The sequence below is a fragment of the Stenella coeruleoalba genome (assembly GCF_951394435.1).
Source record: "Stenella coeruleoalba genome assembly, chromosome: X".
NCBI lineage: Eukaryota > Metazoa > Chordata > Mammalia > Artiodactyla > Delphinidae > Stenella > Stenella coeruleoalba.
In genome coordinates, this window is record NC_137152.1 from 40,735,459 (window position 1) to 40,760,214 (window position 24,756).

The 24,756-nt window shown below is 47.7% G+C and overlaps 1 protein-coding gene across 4 annotated transcripts; it reads right to left on the reverse strand.

Annotated features, from left to right (window-relative positions):
- Positions 1 to 8,404: 8,404 nt before the first annotated feature.
- LOC307180976 (melanoma-associated antigen D4) lies at positions 8,405 to 15,852 on the reverse strand. 4 transcript variants are annotated; one of them, XM_079911671.1, is made up of 13 exons: positions 15,763 to 15,852; positions 14,591 to 14,831; positions 13,515 to 14,345; positions 12,924 to 13,130; positions 12,755 to 12,818; positions 12,447 to 12,526; positions 11,965 to 12,056; positions 11,245 to 11,324; positions 11,118 to 11,160; positions 10,639 to 10,701; positions 9,506 to 9,620; positions 8,804 to 9,234; positions 8,405 to 8,612 (listed from the first exon to the last, which is right to left on the reverse strand). In XM_079911671.1, the coding sequence occupies exons 2-13, from the start codon at positions 14,798 to 14,800 to the stop codon at positions 8,603 to 8,605; spliced, it is 2,226 nt and encodes a 741-aa protein (XP_079767797.1). In that variant the 5' UTR covers positions 14,801 to 14,831; positions 15,763 to 15,852; the 3' UTR covers positions 8,405 to 8,602. The 4 variants fall into 4 exon arrangements, with proteins under 4 accessions (XP_079767797.1, XP_079767796.1, XP_079767798.1 ...); XM_079911670.1 differs by having other exon boundaries at positions 14,591 to 14,801; positions 15,763 to 15,838; XM_079911672.1 differs by having other exon boundaries at positions 8,792 to 9,234; positions 14,591 to 14,801; positions 15,763 to 15,838.
- Between the last annotated feature and the right edge of the window lie 8,904 nt (positions 15,853 to 24,756).

Here is a 24,756-nt window from a genome sequence, read left to right on the forward strand (position 1 = left end):
AAATATTCTGTAGAACACACCAGTGAGGCCAAAACTGTGCCTGCGGTTTCCTTTGTGGGAAGATTTTTAGCCAAAAATTCTATTTCTTTAAGAGATATAAGGCTACTCGAGTATTCTCTATTTTCTTGAGTGTGTTTTGATAGGCTGTGTCTTTCTACCAATTTGCTCATTTTTTCTATGTTGTCAATTTTTAAAATAAGGTTTTTCATATTATTCCCTTATTGTCGCTTTAGCATTTTTTGCACTCTAAAGTCATATCTCCTCTATTACTCCTGATACTGGCCACTTGTGTCTTAGCTATCAATACTTTTTTTCTTGATTAGTCTACACTGAGTTTATAAATTGTATAAATCTTTGGAGTGAACCAGCTATTGACTTCATTGTATTTTCTCTATTATTTCTTTGGTTTCCATTTCATTGATCTCTTTATTGTTTCCTTCTTTCTACTTCCTCTCGGTTTAATTTTTACTTCTTTTGGTAGCATCTTAGTTTTGTAGTTCATTGATGTTAGCCCTTTCTTCTTTCCGAATATAATCATGCAAAGTGAGAATTTCACTCTAAGCAATGCTTTAGCTTAATCACACAAAAGTTGATATGTTGTGTTTACATTTCCCTTTAGTTCAACGTACTTTCAAATTTCCCTAGTGCCTCTTCTTTGACCGTGTGTTATTGTGAAATCCTTGTTAAATTTCAAAGTTTGGGGATTCTCTAGAAATATTCTTGCTATGGATTTCTTGTTTTATTCCATTGGGCCCAGAGGACATTCTCTACATGACTTCAATCCTTCTTCATTGATGCAATATTGTTTTGTAACGCCAAGAGAGGCTCTTTCTTGCTGCATGTCCCATGTGCCTTTGAAGAGGATGTGTATTCCACTGCTATTGAGGGGAATGTACTATAATTAGGTCTAATTAGTTGATAGTGTTGTTAAAGTTCTCTTTATCATTATTGGCCTTCTGTCTATTTATTATACCAGAATCTCAGAAAAAATGTTTGAAATTTCCAACTATTAAATACATTTGTCCATCTATATCTCTTTTAAGTTCAGTCAGTTTTCCCTCTATGTAATTTATTTATTTATTTATTTATTTTGCGGTACACGGGGCTCTCACTGTTGTGGCCTCTCCTGTTGCGGAGCACAGGCTCCAGACCCGCAGGCTCAGCTGCCATGGCTCACGGGCCCAGCCACTCCGCGGCATGTGGGATCCTCCCGGACCGGGGCACGAACCCGTGTCCCCTGCATTGGCAGGCGGACTCTCAACCACTGCTCCACCAGGGAAGCCCCCTCTATGTAATTTAACCTTCAATTATCCAGTGCATTGAGAACTGTTGTGCTTTCCTGAGTAATTAGTCCATTTTTTTCATTATTAAATATGCTTGTTTATCACTGATCCTAAAATCCATCTTATCTGTTATTATACCTTCTCTTTTTTCTTACAATTCATCTTCACATGGCATATCTTTTTCATTGAACCTATCTCTGTCTCTATATTAGAGGGAGTTCCTATGTAACACCATACTATGGAATCCTACACCTATTCTATCTAGAAATCTCAGTGTTTTATTTGTAGGGTTTAGAATATTTACATTTAGTTTAAGTAGAAATAGTATTGGCTTTAAATCCACCATCTTATTTCAAGCAGATTTCTTTCTTTCCTTCTTTTCTTTTTTTCTTTCCTTTCTTTCTTTCTTTCTTTCTTTCTTTCTTTCTTTCTTTCTTTCCTTCTCTCTATCTATAGTTCTTTCTTCCTTCCTTCCTTCCTTCCATCTTCCTTTCCTTCCTCCCTTTCTTTCCTTAATTTCTTGATTTGCTTTTTCATTTTTTCTTTCACCCCATTCCCTTGCCATCTTATGTATTGCTGATGTAGTTTTCAGTATTCCATTTTAATCTACATATTTATTACTTATTCCTTTTGTTTTATAGTTAAGTGGTTCCTGTAGAAGAGTATACTATACATATTTAAATTTATTTATTTATTTATTTAAACATCTTTATTGGAGTATAATTGCTTTACAATGGTGTGTTAGTTTCTGCTTTATAACAGAGTGAATCAGCTATACATATACACATATCCCCATATCTTCTCCTCCTTGCGACTCCCTCCCACCCTCCCTATCCCACCCCTCTAGGTGGTCACAAAGCACCGAGCTGATCTCCCTGGGCTATGTGGCTGCTTCCCACTAGCTATCTATTTTACATTTGGTAGTATATATAAGTCCATGCCACTCTCTCACTTCGGGCATTTCATCTTCAAAGAATAAGATTCCTTACACACATGTATGCCTTTATTTTTATAATCCCATTTATTTGCTTTTGTTTCCATACAGTTTATTTATACATATATTATATCCCCGATAATGCATTGTTATTTGTCTTGAAAACATTCAGTTAACTCTTAAAGAAAGGAATCTTCTAGAAACCCTTCCCCTCCCCCCCTCCACATATTTAACCATTTCTATAGGTATATGTTCCTTTGTGTTGATCTGGGCATAAATTTGGCATGGTTTTCATTCATCCTAAAGAAATGCATTCAGTATTTTCTATTGTACAGGCCACTGGTGGACAATTCTAATACTTTTTGTTTGTTTGTTTGACTGAAAAAGGCTATTGCGTCATTATTTATTTTATTTTATTTTTAAATTAATGTTCAGTGACATAGACTTCTTCTGGACATCCCCTTCTAGGAATTTCAACACTTACTTGTATAGCTTCTTGTAACCACCATCACAATCAGTATTCAGAACATTTCTGCAACCCCCAAGAAGTCCCCAGTGCTATCCATTTGTAGTCATGCTCTACCTCCATGCCTAACCACGGCACCACCAATTTGCTCTCAGTCACACTAGTTTTGTCTTTTCAAGACCATGCTACAAATGGAGCCATTTAAAAAGTAACCTGAGACTGGCTTCTATCACTAAGCATAATGTTACTGAGTTTCATCCACGTTGTTGACTGTATCAGTAGTTCGTTCCTTTCTACCACTGAATAGTATTCAATTGTATGGGAATAATGCACTTTGTTGAAGGACATTTGGGTTGTTGCATGGTTTTGTTGATTATGAACAGATCTGTTGTAATAAACGCTCGTGTACAGGTTTTTGTGTGAACTCACGTTTAACCTGCTCTAGGGGAAATACTTCAGGGGTGAAGTTGTTGGTCACGTGGCTAAGTGTAAGTTTAACTTCATGAGAAGCAGTAAAACTCTTTCCATAGTGGCTGTGCCACTCTGCATTCCCATCAGTAACCTGTGGTAAATCCAGTTGCTGCCCATCCTTAACATCCTTTGGTATTGTCAGGTGTTTTTTCCTTGGTTTGTTTCTTTGCTTGCTTCTTTCTTTCTTGTTTTGTTTTGGGTTTTGTTACGTTTTAGCATTTTTAAATAGGAAGACAGGTATTTCACCTTAGTTTTAATTTGCATTTGCCTGAGAGCTAGGGAAGTTGAACATCTGTTCATGTGCTCAGTTGCCACCTATATATTCTTTTTATTGAAGTTGCCTCTTCAGATATTTATTCCACTATTTTCTTTCCGTTGAGTTTTGACAGTTCTTTATATATCCTGGATACAAGACCTTTGTTGGATATGTAATTTTTAAATACATTCTCCCAGCCTGGGATTTGTTTTTTCAAACCCTTAACAATGCCTTTCACAGAGGAAAAGAGTTTTTGGGTGTCATACCTGAAACATCCTTGCCAAACTCCAGGTTGAAGATTTTGTGTTATTTCCTTCTAAAAGTTTTACAGTTTCATGTTCCTGGTTTATATCTAAGATTCATTTTTAGTGGGTTTTAGGATACGGTGTGAGGTTCTTTTTCTTTTAGATGGACGTCCAGTTGCTCCCACACATATGCTGAAAAGCCAATCCTTTCTTCATTCAATTGCTTTTGCACCTTGGTCCAGAACGAATTGGCCATATTTTGTGAAACTAGTTCTGGACTCTTCCCTCCAATTTATTTAATTGTGTGTCTGTTGCTTCACCATCGTCACACTGACTTTTGTTTACTGTAGTTTTATAAGTTTTAAATGAGATAATGTGACTCCAATTTTATGCTTCTTGTCACAGTTGTTTTGGCTATTTTAGTTTCCTTTACTTTTTGTACAGGCTTTAGAATCAGCTTGTTTATACCTACAAAATGAAATCGTGCTGCTGGGATTTTTATTGGAATTGCATTAAACCTATAGATAAATTTAGGGGGAACTGACATCTTTACTACGGTCAATATTCCAATCCATGATCGTGGTATGTTCTTCCGTTTATTTAGGTCTTCTTTTATTTCTTTCCTCAGTGTTTTGCAGTTTACAGAATGCAAATACTATGTGTCATTTGTTAGATTCACAACTAAGAATCGCCCTCATTTGTGAGTGGTACGTGGTGTTCCTCTCTTAAGTTTCATTTCTCCCAACGCTGTTTTACTAGTATCTAGAAATATGATTGATTTTGTGCTGTAATCTTGTATCTCGCACTCTGGGTAAATTCACCTACCAGTTCTAGGAGATTTTGGTGTATTTGTGTGATTTCAACAGAGACAATCAGCTTGCGAATTGGAACAATTTTAATTTAGTCTACTGATTTGTGCCACAGCATGGATGAATTTCCAAAGCACTGAAGCAGAGGGAAAAAAAGGCAGACACAAAAGGTTACATATTGCATATTTATGTGTATAACAGGCTCTCGTAAACAGCATTCTAACCTGTAAGCAATATAGAGAGGAGATCAGTGGTTGCCTAAGGCTGGATGTGGATGGTAGGGATTCACTGGGATGGGGCACAAGGGAACTTTATTAGGTGATGGGAAATGTTCTCTTTCTTGACTGAGGTGGTGGTTACATGGATGGTAGCATTTGTCAAAGTCCATGGAACTGTACACTTAAATGGATACATTTTTGGTGGCCAGTGAAACCCCAGTACAACTGATAAAGAGAAACCTTGACTATTAGTTTCATTTGGAGGAGCTCAGTTTGCAAATGAGCGAACACCCAAAACGTGGACCTCTGATAAGGAAAATATTCAAGGCTTTAGCAGTCATTGCAGTGTTCTCCTTGTGGGCAGCAAGCAGGGGAGTCTCGCCAGCCTCTGCAGGCCTCCGAAACCCGCCCACACACAGAAGGACAAAGCATGCTTCTGACAAGTATGTGAAACTACAGCTGAGGTTGGACATCGGGAACGCCCTTCTGCATTGATTCTTGCCCTTGCCCTTGTCCCTCCTGCCTCCGAACCTTGTGCCTGGGGCCCTTCCCCCCACGCCCCCCCCCCCACCGTGTTGGGAAAGGAAGCAAGAGGAGGAGATTTGTGAGGGTGGCCTGACCCCAGGGCTCATCCTCTGTGTCCTGATTCTGGGTGCTGGGACCCCTCAGTGTCCTAGAGAGCTTCAGAGACAAGCTTAAAGATAATTTGTAGCTGCTGCCTTCCCGAAAGGCCCATGATTATCTGGCTTTCAGCTCTCTCAGATTCCTGGCTAAAAGCAGTGCGCTGCTCATAGTGAAGCTACATCTTCCCACGTCTTCCCTCCCTGCTTTCAGAAGGCTCACTTTCGCCTAGACCTGATCTCTGATGCCTCCTCTGTCCAGGCTGCCTGAAGTAGCCACATGCTCTAATCCCTCCTGTTTTCCGGAGGCCTCCTGCAAATGAAGACTTCTATGGACAGTGTAGGGGAGTTCATTTGCTTCACACCCTCATCATCAACTCTTAGTATCCAGTCTTCATAGTTTTCTTCTTTCATGTGGTCATTGGGTGTGCGCACCCCATTTCACTTCTTGAACTTTGTAACCCGTGGGTAGGTCACCCGTTTCAAAATATATTGCATGTATTTGCTGAACCCCATACTAGAGCAGCTGGCCTGGAAAGGGACTGTTGTGTCACCCTCAGGTGTGCGAGTCCATTTCTGATGAGGACGCTGAAGCGTTGGCCTCTCCAGGACACAGGAGTGAGGATGTGTCAGGAGGCTGGGTGGGCAGTGGCAGGCCTTAAAAGCCCACGATGAACCTCAGGGGCAGGGAGGCCGTGAAGGGTGGGGTACTGGTTCAGTGAAGGGAGATGGGGAGCTGTATGGGTTGCCCGGGTGGTCAGGAGGGTGGGTGTCTGCAGAGAGGGGTGAGAGTTGGGGGTGTCACCCCACGACACTGTGAGTCCCTCGAAGGCAGTGGCAGCAGACTGCAGTGGGAAGAGCACACATTTGGCCTCAAAGCGTCCTGGGCTCGAGTCCCAGCACTGCCCCCTTCCTGGCTGTGGGACGTGGGGCAAGTGTCCTCCCTCTCCGAGCCTCAGTGTCCTCATCCATGGAATGGGCCTGATCATCACCTCCCATCAGGGCTGTCTGGTGAATGACGTCAAGGCCATACGAGTAGTGGCATGCAAATATTCAGAACGACTTTATACATAATCGTCAGTAACTGGAAACAAGTGAATCGGTGAGTGCTTGTCCATCAACAAGTGTCCCAGGAGTCAGAGGGCACAGGCCTGGGCTGGGGAGAAAGCTGCGGGAGCTGCCAAGGTGCACGCACACCTCAGCCACGGCCCTGGCGCATAGTAGGGCCTCAGAAAACAGTTGCTGAGACCTGTTGTGGGCCTTTGTGGTGGGGGAGCCCGTGGAAGGGCTGAGGTTGGGGCCGGGAGGGAGGCCTGCCTTGGTCTCATGTTTGCCCCGTGGGTGAGGAGGTCGGCCGCCTTCGAGGTGACCATCCTCAGAGATTCAGGCCCCTTCCAGGTGCAGGTTTCTGAGGGACCCTGTGTCTTTCTGCGATCCCCAGTGCCCTCCTTCCTCCCTCCCCACCCTGCTCTCAGCACTGCTCCCTGCAGAGTGTGGGGGAGCAGGGCCCAGGTGAAGACAACCATGGGGAAGGGGGTGGAAGGGGAGAGTGCTGCAAGCCTGGAGGCCTGGGGAGGTGGTACCTTCCCCAGCACGCTGTCTCTGAGGGCTGCTCTCTCCTCCTTTCTAGATGAGCTGCCTTATCTCAGGTGTCCTCTGAACACAGTGCTCCAGCTCATCCCTGTGGCTTGTGGCGAGTGCCCCACCCTTGTCCATGACAAGGCAGGTGCGTACTTCGTGCACAGCAGGGTCCTGGGAGGTCCCAGGGCAAGGGAACCAGAAACATTCCGGTGTCATTCATCATGCCAGGGCTGGGTTCCCAAATCCCGGGCCGTCGACCGGGAAACCTGCACCTGGAAGGGGCCTGAATCTCTGTCGGAATCACAGAGTGTCCACAAGGCCAGGCATCAAGCCCACAGCCAGGGAGGCAGAAATCAAAGCAGCAACAAATAAGGCAGAAACCCGCGTGAAGCCTGTCTTTAGGGGACGGGGGTCCATACAGAGCCTGCTTCCTGGGGGTGCGGCCCGGGCCGTCCCTCAGCAGGTCTGCACTAGGGGTGCAGTGCTCTGCTGCTGCTCTCTTGCGATCGTTAATACATTTTGAGCCAGGTGACCAGAGTTTCTGTCTTCCACTGGCTCTGGCAAATGATGTAGCTGGGTCTGGGTCAGGATCCAGGTCTGGCTGAGGGAGCGGGACCACTTCTTGGGGCAAAGAGGCAAGCGGGGGGTGGGGGGGGCTGGGCGGGCTGGGGTCCTTACACTACTCTCTCCTTCCTCTTAACCTGGAGCCTTGTCCTCCAAGCTGTGGACGTCACTGGGGGACCCAGAAAAGCCCGAGACGGCCCCTTCCTGCTACGGAGTCCTTCCCAGGGTTCCAAAGTGTCTCTGCCCTCACTGTCGTGCACCTGGGGAATGAAAGTTCTAGCCTCCGCCCCCGCAGGGATCACGCAGCCCTTGAAGACACAGAGACCTAGGCTGGCCTTGGCCTCGCCGGGAGAGCCCTGCTTCCATGGAGAAGAGCCCCGGAGCCTCCCAAAGGGCCTCGGATCATGGTCACAGGCAATGGGCTGTCCAGGTCTGCCTACAGCTTTCTTTCACTGAATCGGCTCTTGTGGCAGTAATGGCTCCTCCTTCTACCTGCTGGAGGGGTGAGAGTGTCACTGTGAGGCCTACCTCATTGTCCTTAAGACTCGGTCTGAGGGAGGAGGTCCTGAAATGGTATGGATGATGAGGGAAGGATTCCAGGACAGCGCCTCCAGAGATGGGGCGGAGGTGGGTCCTAGGGGATGTCTGTGGATCCCGTCCCTTGGTGGGAGGGACGGTGGCACCGGCTCACGGCCCTCCACCCCACCCCTTCTCCTGAGGATCCCCACTGGCATTTAACCGGGGCCACACAGTGTAAGAAATCATGAAACTGTATGGACCGGAGCCCCTGGAAACTCTTGGCCTCCACACTCAGCTGGCATCTCTGCGCCTCCCAGTGCCTGACCCAGCCACACCCGTCTGCCTTTTAGGGGGAGGCGGCCCCCGCCTGTCCCGGAGGGCCTGACCACCGGCCACTCAGAGCCACACCTGCCCAGGAAAAGGAGAAGACGTCCGACTGATTTTGCAACTTTAATGCAATACTGATACCCAAAACACGACAGCACGACAAAAAGCACACAGGAAAGCAGGAAGGGCAGAGAGCGCCTCATCTGGCATGCCATCTTCCATGGACGGGGAGTAGCTGCCTAGAGTGCTCTGTCGGGGGGCGGGGGGCAGAGGAGGCACTCTGGCTCGGCAGGGGGCTGCTGCAGCTCCTCAGCGCTGCCTGGAACCGGGAGACACAAAGGCCAGAACACAAGGGTCAATACAGGTGAACCGTCAGGGATAGGAAGAACAAACTGAGCGTCCCGTCAGGCTCTCTTCGTTCCCCCATGACACCCCAGGCCTTCCCCTGACTCCTCCCAGTCCCTCCACACCCCATCCTTCAGAGTCTCATCTAATGACCTCCAATCTTACTGAATCCAGGAGAAGAAGCTGGCACTGGTTCTGGCGGCGTTTCTGGTCCGGATGGTGGAGCTGGTGCTGGGGCCATCGAGCATGCTGGTGCTGGCCGCACCATTGGTGCCACTGCTGACGCCAGCCCTCCAGGTGCCTCTCCTGTTGGCACGGTTGCTATTCAGAATGTACTGATGGTATCTGGCCCAGAAAGCGAAGGGGATCCTGGACCAGGCGTCGCCAAAATCTCCATCCTCATCCCAGGTCAGGAGCTCGACCTGTATGTCGTCCCAGCTCCACCGTCCAATCAGAGCTTCCTCCCCGATGTTCATCTGGGCCCTCATCTGGGCCCTGGCATGTTCCTCAGCCATATCCACATCCATCGTCTTGAAAGCATCATCCACAGCCTCCAAGAAATGAGCCCTCCATTCCCGGGGGTCTCGGTTCTGATACTGCGGTGGAAGAACAGCAGCCGTCGGAACAGCTACCCCACCTCGCTCAGCACCTGCTTCCTGCCATACGCCCTCCTGAGCGCTTTGCAAAATCATGATAGAAACCCGCACGACTGGAATCGGGCTCCCATTATTTTGTGCCAGACCTGGGATTTCGCCCCACCCACTCACTACGTCTGTGAACTTGTGTCAGTGACTTAGGAACCTTTCTGGGCCTCAGCGAACCAACGAGGTATGGGAAACTCCAGCCAGAACAGAGGCTCTGCCTTACCTGGGCGATGAATCTCAGCACCCTCATCTTGCTGGTCTCGTGGCGGGCGCGCAGGCCCCAGAGGAACTCATACTCGGGGGGGCTGCTATTGGGGATCTTCTTGTATTCCAGGTACCTGCGTGAGAGAGGAAAATAAACTTCTGCTTCCAGCCAGGCAGACCTGTTGCTGCACCAGTGGCTCCCAGGTGGCCCCTTCCCAGCCCCGAGGCTGCAGCTTGGCTGCCGCAGGAGGCCTGCCCTGGCCCCGCAGCCCTTGCCTCGCTCCCACGCTCACTCCCAGGGGTTTCTGCCTCCAAAACTGAGGTGCTCACACCCTTAGGCCACTGGTCCTGCCCAGCAGCCACGTGGAGGTGCAGGGGGCACGTGTAGGGTATTTGTTCATAGGAAGGCCACGAGTTTTGTGCCCCTTGTCACAATAACCCAGGTTCCTGTTGGGTGTGTTGTAAACAGAGGAGCCATTTCTTCAGGCCCCCTGCTCTGAGCACACCCCACCATGGGGCTCGTCCGTGGCCTGGCTGAACCCTGGGACAGTCCACCCTAGAAAATGACTGTACAGGAAGAAACAGTCAACCAAGAGCAGTGGACTCCATGCATACTCTCGACCATCTGTGTGTGTGTGTGTGTGTGTGTGTGTGTGTGTGTGTGTGTGTGTGTGTGTGTGGTGCAGGGGGCGGGGGTGGGGGTGGTGAACATGCATACGGGCCTGTGTGAGGGCACACAAGATCTCCAAATCTCCAAGCACCGAGGATGGGGTGGGCCTGGGCTAGAAGGTCAGCGGGGCTGGACTCCAGGCCCAAATGGGCCTTATCCCAGCCGGAGCCATGTCAGGCTTCCACTCTCTGAGCCCCAGGCTCCTGAGATGTAAAGCCGGGGACACTGCCTAGAGGGCAGGTGCTGAACGAGATGGGGACTGTACCACCCCACCTGGTGCTCGCAGTCAGCATGTGCTCCCTTTCCCCAAGCCTCCCTGGAATTGCCCTCCCCCCAACACTCACATTCCCCCCCACCCCACACTCACACCAGACACCCATCCCTCTGGTGTTAAGACATGGGCTGGGGAATGGCTTCCTCAGCCAGAGCAGCACACGAGGAAGGCCTGAGTGGGAGGCAAAGTGAACTCAGTCGATACTCACTTCTGCTTCACAAAGTCCTCTGTAATGAGTTTCCTCAGATCGCCCAGGAATGGGTGCCTCACCCTGAGTGCAAGGAAAGGAATGCATGACTAGAGACAGTGGCAGTGCCCGGGGTGGGCGGGAGCACTCCCAGCAGGACTGAGAGCTTCCCAGCCTGTGGGGTGTCCCCATGGATGCCTGGGCCGGCAGCAGAGGCCAGACGGCCACTTGTCAGCGACGCCCCAGGGAGGGGTTTGACGGAGCCCCCAGGTCCGATGGTTTCTCTTAGTTCTCATCTGGGAACAGAGAAGGCACACGGAGCAGAGGGGGTGCTCAGTGCTCAGGACCGTTTCCCCACGCACCCTGGTGGGACCCTTTGCGCTCTACCTAGTCCAGGACGCCACGCCCCGCAGAGACCACTAGGCCACTGCAATCCCGGGGCCTCTTGTGCCCAAGGACAGACACACTGAGGAGTGGGAGCCGAGAGACCCCAATCATACCCGGGGCGCAGTCCCATCTTGCGTAGTGCCTCCCAGAGGACAGCTGCGAGGGGAGATGAGGTACAAGAGTTTAGCACACGGAGGTGAGACGGCGGGCAACCCCCCAGCTGCAGGTCCAGCCACTCACCCTCGCTGGCACGGTTGCCGTTCATGAAGATGACGCCCAGAATCACCAAGAGGAGACTCAGTCTGGGAGTGTCCTTGGTCCTGAAGGTGTAGAAAGAGGGATCCTGTCCAGCAGCCATTTTCCCGGGGGGACCACAGCCGGCTCACTCAACTAGCCTCTCCCAGATTGCTGGGCTACAGGGCAGCTCCTCCTACTCTGTATGGCTTGCGCTACCTGGTCCAGACAATTCATTCCTCGGCCTGAGACTGAGTCCCTTCATCCATCAAATGGGGATGCTAACACCTCCTCCCAGGGCTCTGCCGAGGATGGGGTTAGGCAGGGAGCAAACGGTTGGCAACCCTGTGTCCAGAGGCACATCCAGACCTTCCCTGCCCTTTGCGCATTGCGTCGGGAGCACAACTCCACTGGAGAGCACCCCCACACCCCCGTCCCCCTCCCGAGGCCCACTCTGCCAAGCCCTGGCCAGGACCTTAGCAGGGAGAGGCAACCAAGGAGCTTGCTTTCCTAGGAAGATGGGGGTGGGGAAGGGCGGGCAGGGGCGAAACCCAGAGAGCAGCAAATCCTCGGCCCAGGCTACTGCCCCTGCCAGCCCTTAACTGCTCAGCACCGCTAACTCTGGGTGGGAGCCGTGCTAGGCCCCCCAACCCCACTTTCCCGTTTCTCTGAGAGGAGCGGGGAGGCACCACCAAGGAAGGCCACCACCCTCCTGTGCTCTCTCACTTTCCCAGGAGGCGGGCTGACGAATCCCGTGTGCAGACAAGAATGTAGAGGTGTTCTTCCTTGTCGATTTCCTTCAGGTGGATCCCAAACTTCTACATGGGGGAGAAAACAGAATGTGAGATCAAACATCCATGTTGGGTGTCCTGCAGGCAGTCACTCAATTCCCCGTTAGAGCTTTTCCTTGGCGGGGAGCCCCAAGCCCTGGGGGAGGAGGAAGAAGAGAGGCCGCAGAGGAAGTACCCTGTGGGAGCACTGACACTGGCTGAGACAATGGGATCCACCTCAGGAGACCACAGACACTCAGAGAGCACGAACGGCAAGAAGGAGGGAAGGAGGCAGGCAGACGAAGCTCCCAGGTGGAGAGGCCAGGGAGGGCTTCCTTCCAGAGCACATAGTCCTGCCCTTGGGCCTCGAGGGGATGCAGGGGGCAAGGGTTCCCTGTGGCCCCTGCTCCACAGAGCTGCCCCCGGCCCCGCACCCACCTTTTCCAGAGTGTACGTTGCTCGTTCAATGATCTCAGGGAAATGTTCATCGTATTCTCGGATGACATCCTTCAGCATGTCTGCAGGAGGGGAGGGGTGGGCAAAGCACCGAGGCTGAGCAGGGGCCACAGAGCTGCAGCTTTTCTGTCAGCCCTGCTGAAGGGAGCACACTCAGGACCCCACACCGTGCAAATGGAGCCATCAGCCAGGCCTGATGTGTGTGTGTGGGCATCTGATGGGAGGCCCACAGGGCAGGGTTGTGGGAGGGGGGAAGGGCAGAGCTCAGGGAGGGGGCACAGGTTGCCCACCTGAGCGCTTGATGGGGATCTTCTTGTAGTCTTTAATCATCAGATATTTCACCAACTTGTTTGCCTGGAGAAGGAGGGAGCACACGGGTAGACCAAGGCGTGGGCGACCTCAAAGAACAGGCCCGCAAGGGAGGAGAGGAGCGAGATGGGGGAAGGGCAGGCTTCTTACCCTCTCTTGCAGAAGGGTCACATTGCGGGGTGGCAAGCACAGTACGTGCCTTGAGGGTACCTGGGACCTCAGGGCCATGGGGGGCCGAGGGGCCATCTGAGGCCGCACAGTTGTCAGTGGGGGCTGCGATGCCCTCCAGGTCGGTGGGACCGCAGGAGGCTCTCTCTCCTCCTCGCTGCTCTCATATTCGTCATCCAGGTGCTTGGACTGTACCATTAGACAGAGGAGAGACTCAGGGCTACCAGGCTACCCGTGCAAAAGCACCTGGCACACATCTTAACCAGAGCAGGTACTTGGAGATAAGGGTGGTAGGAACAGCGGATGACACGTGCCGAGTGCTTACTAAGTGCCAGGCACTGAGCCAACCGCTTCTCCCTCCAGGCCTGAGGGTAGGGACTACGTGGAGTAAAAACATGCTGGTTAACCTGTCTTGGAGAAACATGCACAAGCTGAGAGAAGAGGGGAGGGAAGGAGAGGGAAGGAGAGGGGAGGGGAAGGGAGGGGATGCGGGGAGGGAGAGGAGGAGGCAGAGAGGAGAGGGCCCAGAAAGCAGGGGAGCAAGGGGGGTTGGAGACAACAGGGAGGTCTCACCTTCTTTGTCCTCTTGCCTCCCATCCTGGCCCAGGGCTCCGCACTCTGCTGAGAGGTGGCAGCTGCACCCTCAGGCTCAGGGATGCTCGTGGCCATCTTGGCCTTGGCAGCAGCTGCTGCCACAACATTCTGAGGCTCCACCCACCGAGTCTTGGCGAGAGCCTTCCCAGACTTGGTCGTCTTTGGCCGGGTGGCTGCCCCCTCCCCGGCAGAGGCTGCCTGGGGCCCCCCGGAGGCAGCACTGGGGCCCTCTGTGGCAGCCTCTTGGGCCGGGGCAGGTCTCTTGGGGCGTGGGAAGGCCATGCCACTGACACCTGCCGGCTGGGTGAAATCAAAGACATCGTTCTGACCCAGGAAGGCTGTTTTGGGCCGGGTGGCATCCATCTCACTGGCACGTGGGGCCTGGGAGAAAGCACAGGCCGTACTAGGGCCCTCGGCAGCAGCCTCCTGGGCCCGGGAGGATGTCTGGGGCTGCGTGGACCTTGCTGGAGCCCCGGGGGTGGCCATCTCGCTCTTGACTAGCATCTGGGAGCTGTGCGGAGAAGCAAGGCTTGTCTCAAGGGTGGCTGCCTGAGCCTCGGCAGCGGATGTCATGGGCTGGGTATCGCCTCCTGAGCCCTGGTCTGTGGCCACTGAGTGGTTAGCGACCACCTGATGGTAGGTGGCACGGGCAGCAGCAGCAGCGGCCCGAGCAGCTTGGTTAGAGGAGGCGGCCCGGGCTACGTTGGCAGCACGGGCAGCCGGCTCGTTGGCAAGTGTTTCTGGATCCATCCGAAATGCCTCCAGCAGAGTCCTGGCCAGCATAGGGTTTTCAAGTTCCCAGGGCTCATTCTGCAAGACCAGGGAGGGGAGGGCAAGGCAGACAGCTGTACACACTCGCCCTGTGCTGGCCAGCCCCCGACCAGCCCCCAGACCCTCCCAAATCCCCCTTCTCCCAGCAGGAGAGGGAAGGTTTGGTGAAGCTGGGCAGTCCTTCCCCATTCAACTCCAGCCTTCACCCACCCCCTCCTCCCATCCTCCCTGACGTCGCAGGAGGGAAGGCCCAGGGCTAGCAGGTGGCCGACAAGGGGCCTCACCGCTAAGATGCGAAAGCCTGGACCCAAGCTCCCAAAGGCTCTGAGGATACGGATGTCAAAGCTGGTGAGGGCTCCGTAGCCTCCAAAAGCACCAAATTCTTCATAGTCGTTGCCTTCAACCATGTCTTCCTCCCCGACTTCATCACTACCCTCGTCCATGTCTTCAACGTTGTACCCTTCAGATTCTTTGTGGTAGCTTCCCTCAGCCATGCTGGGGGTCCCAAGGAGAAGAGAGCTCAGCCTGAGAGGGACGGGGAGGCCTCTTCAGGGGGAGGGGGGCAGGACCCAGCAGGAGGCCGGATCTCTCAGGAAGTGGGGAGCTGCAATCATCAGGTTACCAGGCAGTATAAGGTCGGGGTGGGTGGGGGAGTGAAGGCTGCTGGGGTAGATTCCCTCAGAGACAGAGCCCTAAGAGAAGGATAGAGGAGGTCGGAGGAGTCCCTACACTGAAAGGGGAGTTTAGGACAGGCAGGCTCCCCGGCCCAGCGGCCGGATTTGAACAAGGGGTGCACTGGCGGGCCTGAGTCCAAAGAGTCCCATAGGAGATGCGTTGAGAGAGGGAGAAATAAAGCGCCTGAATTTAATGCCTGGAGCAGGGGGCCAGGACGGTGGGGAGGAGAATGACATGAGAGGGCTGAGACAAACGGGGACCGCTGGAAGCTCTGGGAAAATGAATCCCAGGGACCCTCTAAGTGCCGGTGGGGGGATTCAGCTGATTCGGGTCTAGGTTGGGCTCATACAGGAGCGCTCAAGGTGTATGGGGTGGGGGTCTTCGGGCTAGGTGAGGCTCGAACTGGAGCGCTGGAGGTCTCAGAGGCCAGGACTGCAACTCCAGGAAGGGGGCAAAACGTTCAGTTCCACTGGATTGATCTCAGAGTGTTTGGGGTGGAGGTGGGGCCTCCGCTCTAAGGAAGCTCAGCACGGAGCACACGGGTCTGTTAAAGGGGTTCGGATGGTGGGCTCCGGTGTAAGTAGGGCTCGGATCGGGGAGCCTGCGTCTGATGGCGGTGGAGGGGGGAGGCTCCTATCTAGACCGCGGGTCTAAGGGGGTTCAGGTTCTGCGTGCTTGGGCTTTGTTCAGATCCGGGGGCGGGGGATTGGGGATGGGGAGGGCACAGCGTACCCTCGTTCCACTCGCTCTCTCCCGGTCCTGTCTGGGGCTGGATCCTTACCTTCCCTGGGGCTCCAATGGCGTCCGTCCTCAGCACCAGGAACCCCGCAGCCGCGCCCTCGCCTACTGCTGCCAGCACAGCAGCTCCCACCACCCCGCCCCTTTTCTCCGCGCAACGCCCCCCCTCCCCGCCGCGCGGCTGGGCAGCCTGCGCATGCGCGGACCCCTCCAGCCGGCCCGCTTTCCCAACAAAAGCCTTTCCCACCAGGTCCCCTGTGCGCATGCGATTCCGCCAGTGGGTGGGCGGGGTAGGGGGGCGTTTTCTCCTTCCCGCCAGATTCCCCTCACCGTTCCCCACCTCCGCCTCCGCGCCCCCGACCGCAGGCGCGGGCACTCACACCCTGTACTGCGGTTCCAACCCATCCATCATATACCCTCAGTCCCCCCACTTTTGCACAATGCTTCTCAGCCCTGCCCTCCCCCTTGCCTCTAAGCTCCTCCAGTGTGGTCTGGAATACACTGAGCCCTGCTTCCCCAGCGTGACCCCTAGGTCACCAATACAGAGGTCTCTAGCCCAGTCTGCAACTGCAACAAGAGAAATGGAAATGGCGAGAGGACACCAGTTCCCTTTGCGTTCCCCTCTACTATCCACCTCTAGGGCCCCCAGACACACTGGGAACATCTGCTTCCCCAGCCACTCTTCATGCAGCTTGTGTGTCACAGCCTGAGCTGTGCTGGGCATTATCTTCCTCTCACAGCAGCCCTGGGAGGTGGATGTCAGCATCCCCATTTTACAGATCAGGAAGCTGAGGCACAGACGGACACATCGCACAACCTAGACAAGGCCACAGAGCCAGCAGGTTGAAAATGCAGAATTTGGGCCGGGGTCTCGCTGACTCCAAAAATCCATGTTCCACTGGCACTGGCCCCGGGGACTGGGGCACCCTCCCTTCTTCAGTTTGAGCAGCAGATCCACCCCACCTCTCCTGCCCTGTCAACATCTGTCCCAACAAGCCAGGTTTCTGTTCTCTGAGACCTAAGCTCACGCTCTGCATTCCAGGGGGAACAGGTAGGAGCCCCAGGCCCACCCCTTGCCTGCTCTATGTGGGTCCATCCAGGTGTGAGAATTGCTCCTTGGGGTCCACTCCCTGCTCCGACTGTCAGGCCTCTTCGCTGTGAGTGGCACAAACACGCTGCCTGAGGCCTTCCTGGTGCCCACTGGAGCGGCCAGGACAATCAGGCACTTGTGTGTCTGAGCCATGGCAAGCCCTGATTCAGAGTAAATGTTTCGCCTGGTTCCTTCCATGGCTGGGGCCTGGGGCAGCTGTGATCTTGTGGATAGAAGCTGGGCTGGACTTCCGAATTCCAGGGACGGAGTGTTGGACCAGTCTGTCGCTAGCTGTGTGAAAGCCCGCTTGGGTCACTGGACATCTCTGAGCCCGGTTTCTCAATATGCAAAATGTGAAGCAAAAGGAGAACTTACTGGGGTCCTACCTAAGGACACACATGCTGCTGCGCTTCCAGAATGACTGGAGAAAATGCTATGTTCCCACCTCAAATTGCACTTCTATTTTTTTTTACAAAAAAACATAGTGGACTTTTATATTCGTTTTTATATCAGCCTCTCCAGGCTGTCCACCCCTGTGTCTGAATGGAAGCTATTGCTAGGACCAGAGCTTTTACTCTCCAGTGACCAACATCAATTCTGCCTGTCTGGATGGCTTTCCTCAGCTGTTGCATAGCAACCTTCCCTGTCAGCTGCTTGTGTCTCTCAGCCCTTCCTGTGCTAATAGAAAATGCTATGTTCCCATCTCATTTTGAAACTGTGCTTTTTTTACAAAATCCATAGTGGACTTTTATATTCGCTTTATTTTATTTTTTATTCTTATTTTTTCTTTTTCTTTATTGAGATATAATTGACATATAACATTATATTAGTTTCGGGTGTACAACATCATGATTCATTATTTGTATATACTGTGAAATGATCACCACAATAAGTCCAGTTAACATCCATCATCACACATAGTTACAATTTTTTATGATGAGAACTTCTATTGTATTCATTTTTATACCAGCCCCTCTATATGCTAGATGCTTTATAACTATATATGCTAATATGCTTACAACTCCCAAATCTACAACCCCAGTTCGAACTTCAGCTTTGAGATCCAAATCCATATATTCATTCGTCTACTTGACATCTCCACTTGGATGTTTCAAGGGCTCCTCACAGTGAGTCTGTCTCACTGTGGTATTGCTATATCCACCACCCCCACACACTCACGTCCCCCATCTCTCTTGTTTTTAAAACTCCCATCTTCACAATCTCAGTAAATGGCACCACGATCCACACAACTACTCACTCCAGAAAATGGAAGTCAGCTACCACCACTGCCCTTTTCTCATACACTGCACCCAGATGGGAAACCTCTGCAGCTCTCCAGGGCTACCTCAGTGTGCAGCTCTCTCCCCTCCATTACCCCCAGAATATTCTAGTCACACTGGCCTCTTGGAATTCTCAGCTCTGTCTCCTTCACTTATTCACCTCTGTTTGTGTTCAACCTCCCTGTGCCGCAGCCTGTAAACTCTATCCAGGCAAGAAGTTGGGGGGAATTGGGCAATCCTGGGGATCACCTTTCTAATTTCCCTTATCTTGGGGATCAATGTCCTGCGTGGCTCGTGGAGCCACGACGTAAAGCTTTGTAACTTTTTTGGTTTATAGATATTTTGGTGGCAGAGCACATCGGATTCTTGTTAATTCATCGTGGCTGCAAGTATAAGTATCCATCCTGGTTTTTAATTTTTTTTTTAGTGACTCTTATGCTTTAATATGTATCCAAGTTGCTATGCACAGTTAATGCATGGTGTGCGTTCATGATATTTTTCCAATCTGCTTCCCCAGGGTTTTACTTCTATTCCTAAACAAGTGTAAAACCAGAAAATATAGAATCATTAAGAGGACCAATGATAAGAATTAGAGGACACTTCTCATAAGGAACAGTGCAAGTCAGAAGGAAGTGGCATACCATTTTTAAAATAGTGAAACAATAATTGTCCAATCAGAATTGTATACTCAATAAATATCTTTTTAAAAATGAAGTTGAAATAAAAGGTTTTCATGCATACTGAAGCTGAAAAAATTAATCATCAGTAGATTTACCCTACGAGAAATGTTACAGGATGTCCTTCAGGCACAAGAAAAATGACTGTAAATGGAAATATGGTCTACGTAAATGAGTCAACAATAATGGAAATGGTAGATATGAAAGTAGATATAAACTATTAATTTTCACATTTAAGAATATTTTATTATTAATGATGTAAAGCAAAAATTCATAATGCATTGTGGAGTTATAACTTATGTGGAATTAGCTTCTTGGAAAATAATAGCACAAGGATGGGGGAATATAAGTGTATGTAAGATTCTAAATCTACATGTGAAGTGGTACAATATTACTTGAAGGTACATTGTGATACGTTAAAGAAGCATGAACTATAAACACTAACGTATGTATCCAAAGAATTATGACTAGTAAGCCTATATGGGAGATAAATGGAATCATGAAATGCTCATTTAACTTAAGATGTTTTAAAAGAGAAAAAATAAAACAACAGATGAGAAAATAGAAAAAAATTAACATGACAGCTTTAAATCCAACCATATCAGTAATCATATTAAATACTATTTGTCTAAAATTGGACTCCTTTCTCTTTTAAATAGAGTTTATTTTTTAGTGTAGCTTTAGGCTCATAGCAAAATTGAGCAGAAATTACAGAGCCATCCCATATACCTCCTGCCCCCACAGAGACAGAGCCTCCCCCACTGTCAACATCCTGCACCAGAGAGGTGTGTTTCTTACAATCAATGAACCTACATTGCCATATCATTATCACCCAAAGTGTATAGTTTACATTAGGACTCATTTTTGCTGTTGTACATTCCATGGGTTTGGACAACATGTAGCCACCACTACAGTATCATACAGAATAATTTCATTGCCTCCCAAATCCTCTGTGCTCCACATAACTAACTGCTCCTAACTGCTCTCCTAACTGCTAGCAACCACTGATTTTTTAACTGTCCCTATAGGTTTGCCTTTTCCAGAATGTCATATAGTTGCAATCATACAATATATACACTTTTCAGATTGGTCTCTTTCACTGGGTAATATGCACTTAAGGTTCTTGAATGTCTTTTCAGGGCTTGATAGTTCATTTCTTTTTAGTGATGAATAATATTCCATTATCTGGATGTGTCACAGTTTGTTCATCCATTCACCTACTGAAGTACATCTTGGTTTCTTCCGAAGTTACAGCATTGTGAATAAAAGTGCTATAAACATGTGTATGCAGGTTTTTCTGTGGACATAAACTTTCAGCTCATTTGGGTAAATACCAAGGAGCACAATTGCTGGACTACATGGTCAGAATAGGTTTAATTTTATAAGAAACTGTCAAACTGTCTTCCAATGTGGTTGTATAATTTTGAATTCCCACCAGATATGAAGGAGAGTTCCTGTTGATACACATCTTTGCAGGCATTTGGTATTGCCAGTGTTCTGGATTTTGGCCATTCTAATAGGAGTGTAGTGGTATCTCAGTTTTTAAATTTGCATTTCCCTAATAACATACGATGTGGGGCATGACAAATTGGATTTTAAAAAGATCCTGCTATATGCAGTGTACATGAATCCCATTGTACCTATAGGTTAAAAGTAAAAGTATGGGAAAAGATATATCATGCTACTAATAATCCAAACAAGGCTGTAATGTATATATTAATATCAGATAAAGCAGATTTCAGAATAAAATATATTGTCAGGGATAAAGAGGATCATTTATAAGAGGATTGTTTATATTTATGATTGCCTATGGAGGCCAATTCATCAAGAGGGCATAAAAATTCTAAATGTTGGGCTTCCCTGGTGGCGCAGTGGTTGAGAGTCTGCCTGCCGGTGCAGGGGACGCGGGCTCGTGCCCCGGTCTGGGAGGATCCCGCATGCCGTGGAGTGGCTGGGCCCGTGAGCCATGGCCGCTGAGCCTGCACGTCCGGAGCCTGTGCTCCGCGGCGGGAGAGGCCACAGCGGTGAGAGGCCCGCGTACCGCAAAAAAAAAAGAAAAAAAAATTCTTAATGTTTATACACCTAAAAATGGAATTTAGAAATATATGAAAGAAAGGAAAATCCACAATTAGGGTCAGAGATTTGTCTTTTCTCTCCACAGTTGAACAAGTTGACTAAAAACATCAGTAAGTGTATAGAATGCTTGAAAATGCTATCACTCAAATTAATCTAATTAACATTAAAAAAATTTTATTGAGGTGTAATTGATTTAGAGTGTTGTGTTAGTTTCAAGTGTACAGCAAAGTGAATCTGTTATACAAATAAATATATCCACTCTTTTTAAGATTCTTTTCACATATAGACTATTACAGAGTATTGAATACAGTTCCCTGTGCTATACAGTGGGTCCTGATTAGTTATCTATTTTATATATAGTAGTGTGTGTGTGTCAATCCCAATCTTCCAATTTATCCCTCCCTTCCTTACTCCCTGGCAACCGTAAGTTTATTTTTATATTTGTAACTCTATTTTGGTTTTGTAGATAAGTTCATTTGTAGACTTTTTTTTCAGATTCCATATATAAGCGATATCATATATTTGTCTTTCTGTGTCTGACTTACTTCACTCAGTATGGCAATCTCTAGGTCCATCCATGTTGCTGCAAATGGCATTATTTCATTCTTTTTTATGGCTGAGTAATATTCCATTGTATATATGTACCACATCTTCTTTATCTATTCCTCTGTTGATGGACATTTAGGTTGCTTCCATGTCCTGGCTATTGTGAATAATGTTGCAATGAACACTGGGGGGCATGTATCTTTGTGAATTATGGCTTTCTCTGGGTATATGCCTAGGAGTGGGATTGCTGGATCATATGGTAGCTCTATTTTCAGTTTTTAAAGGAACCTCCATACTGTTCTCCATTTTAAGGGCACTATCCCTAACAAAAAAAAGAACACACATTGTTTTCATATGTACATGAAAATTTACCATGATAGACAATATTCTGGGCCATAAATACATCTTACCAATGAAAGAATTAACATCATCTAAAGGATTTTCCTGAAGGACAATGAAATTAAATTAGATATAAATAACAGGAATGTATCTGTAAAATTCCCAAAATATTTGCAAACGATATAACATACTCTTCAATAACATATCAGTGAAAGAAATAAAAAAAGAAATTTAGAAATTAATTTGAACTGAATGAAAAGTGAAGTACAACTTATCAAAATTTGTAGGATGCACCTAAAGCAGTCCTTAAAAACCAATTTATAGCACAAAATGCCTATATTTAAAAATCAGAATTAAATCAATCATTTAAATTTCAATATTTAGAAAAAAGAATGCAGATACAATTAAAACCAAAATAGCAGAAGAATGGAAATAAGGGGAAGTGTAGCAGTCACTGAGGTAGACAACAAAAAAAAGAAATAGGGCTTCCCTGGTGGTGCAGTGGTTGAGAGTCCGCCTGCTGATGCAGGGGACGTGGGTTCGTGCCCCGGTCTGGGAAGATCCCACATGCCACGGAGCAGCTAGGCCCGTGAGCCATGACCGCTGGGCCTGTGCATCCAGAGCCTGTGCTCCACAACGGGAGAGGCCACAACAGTGAGAGGCCCGCGTACCACAAAACAAAAAAAGAAAGAAAGAAATAGAGGAAATTAAAGAGATCAAATCTGATCTTTAAGAATATCAGTACAAGTGATAAGCCTCTATCCAGAATAATTAGGGAAATAAAAGAAATAAAACATGAATTACCAATATCAAGAATGATAAAATTAGTGTTAATTATATCACTAATATTAAAAATTTATGTCAATATTCAATAACTTTATTCTAATCAATGGAAATTTATACAACAGAAATAATCAAGAAAATGAAATTTTAAATACCATTTCCAATAGCAAAAATACCACTTACAAGAGCATAAAAAGAAGAATTATATAAGGGTAGATGTGACTAAAGCTGAGCAGCACTTTACTTGAAAATATTAAGACATTACTGAGAACAATTAAAGAAGACCTAAATAAATCGAATATATAATTCTAAATACATATGGAAATACAAAAGAATCAAATAGCCAAACAATTTTAAGAAAGAAGAACAAAACTGGAGGTAACACAATCTCTGATTTCAAACTACACTACAAAGCCACATTCATCAAAACAGTATGGTACTGGCACAAAAGCAGACACATAGATAAATGGAAGGGAATAGAGAGCCTAGAAATAAAGCCACAGTTATATGGGCAATTAATCTATGACAAAGGAGGCAAGAATATACAACAGAGAAAAGGCAGTCTCTTTGATAAATGGTGTTGGGAAAACTGGACATCTACATGCAGAAGTATCAGACTGGTTAATTTTCTCACACCATATACAAAAATAAACTCCAAATGGATTAAAGACTTAAATATAAGACCTGAAACCATAAAACTTCTAGAAGAAAACATAGACAGTACGGTCTTTAACATCACTCTTAGTAATATTTTTCTGGATATGTCGCCTCAGGCAAGGGAAACAAACATAAAAATAAACAAATGGGACCACAAGAAGCTAAAAATGTTTTGCAAAGTGAAGGAAACTAGCAACAAAACTAAAAGGCAGCCTGCTCAATGGGAAGAGATATTTGGAAGCAATATATTGGATAAGGGGTTAATATTCAAAATATTTAAAGGACTCATACAACTCAACACCAAAAAGCAAAAAACCCAATTAAAAAATAGGCAGAGGACCTGAATAGACATTTTTCCAAAGAAGACATACAGATGACCAACAAACATGAAAATATGCTCAATATCACTAATCATCAGGGAAATGCAAATGAAAACCATGATGATATATCACCTCACACCTGTCAGAATACCTATCATCAAAAGACAACAAATAACAAGTGTTGGCAAGGATGTGGAGAAAATAAAGGGCCCCCTGTGGACTTTGGTGGGAATGTAAATTGGTGCAGCCAATGCAGTATGAAGTTTCCTCAAAAAATTAAAAATAAAAGTACCATACAATCCAGTAATTCTACTTCTGGGTATTTTTCCAAAGAAAACAGAAACACTAATTTGAAAAGATATATGCATCCCTATGTTCATTGCAGCATTATTTACAATAGTGAAAATATGGAAACAACCTAAGTGCTCATCAATAGATAAGTGGTTAAAGTAGATGTGGTATATATACAGTGGAATATTCAGCCATTAAAACGAATGAAATCTTGCCATTTGCAACAACATGGATGGACCTAGAGGGTGTTACACTAAGTGAACAATCTCAGACAGAGAAAGTCAAATACTGTATGATATCATTTATATGTGGAATCTAAAAAACAAAACAAATGAACAAACAAAACTAAAGAAAAATAGAGCCATAGATACAGAGGACAAACAGGTAGTTGTCAGAGGGGAGGAGGTTTGGAGGAAAAGAGAAGTAACTGAGGGAGATTAAGAGATACAAGCTTTCAGTTACAAAATAAATGAGTCACAGGGATGAAATGTACAGTGTGGGGAATATAGTCAATAATTACGTAATAGCTTTGTATGGTGACAGATGATAACTAGACTTATTGTGGTGATCATTTTGAAGTATATAGAAATATACAATCACTATTTTGTGTACCAGGAACTAATATGATGTTGTAGGTCAATGATACTTCAAAAAGAAACAAAACAAAAAACATCATGGAAAAAAGAGATCGGATTTGTGGGTACCACAGGCAGAGTGTGGGGAGAGGGGGAATTGGATGAAGGCAATCAAAAGGTACAAACTTCCAGTAACAAGATAAACAAGTACTAGTGATGTAATATACAATGTGATAAATATAATTAAAACTGCTGTACGTTATATATGAAAGTTATGGGAGTAAATCCTCAGAGTTATCATCACAAGGATATTTCTTTTCTATTTCTTTACTTTTGTATCTATATGAGATAATGGATGTTCACTAAACTTACTGTTGTAATCATTTCATGATATATCTATGTC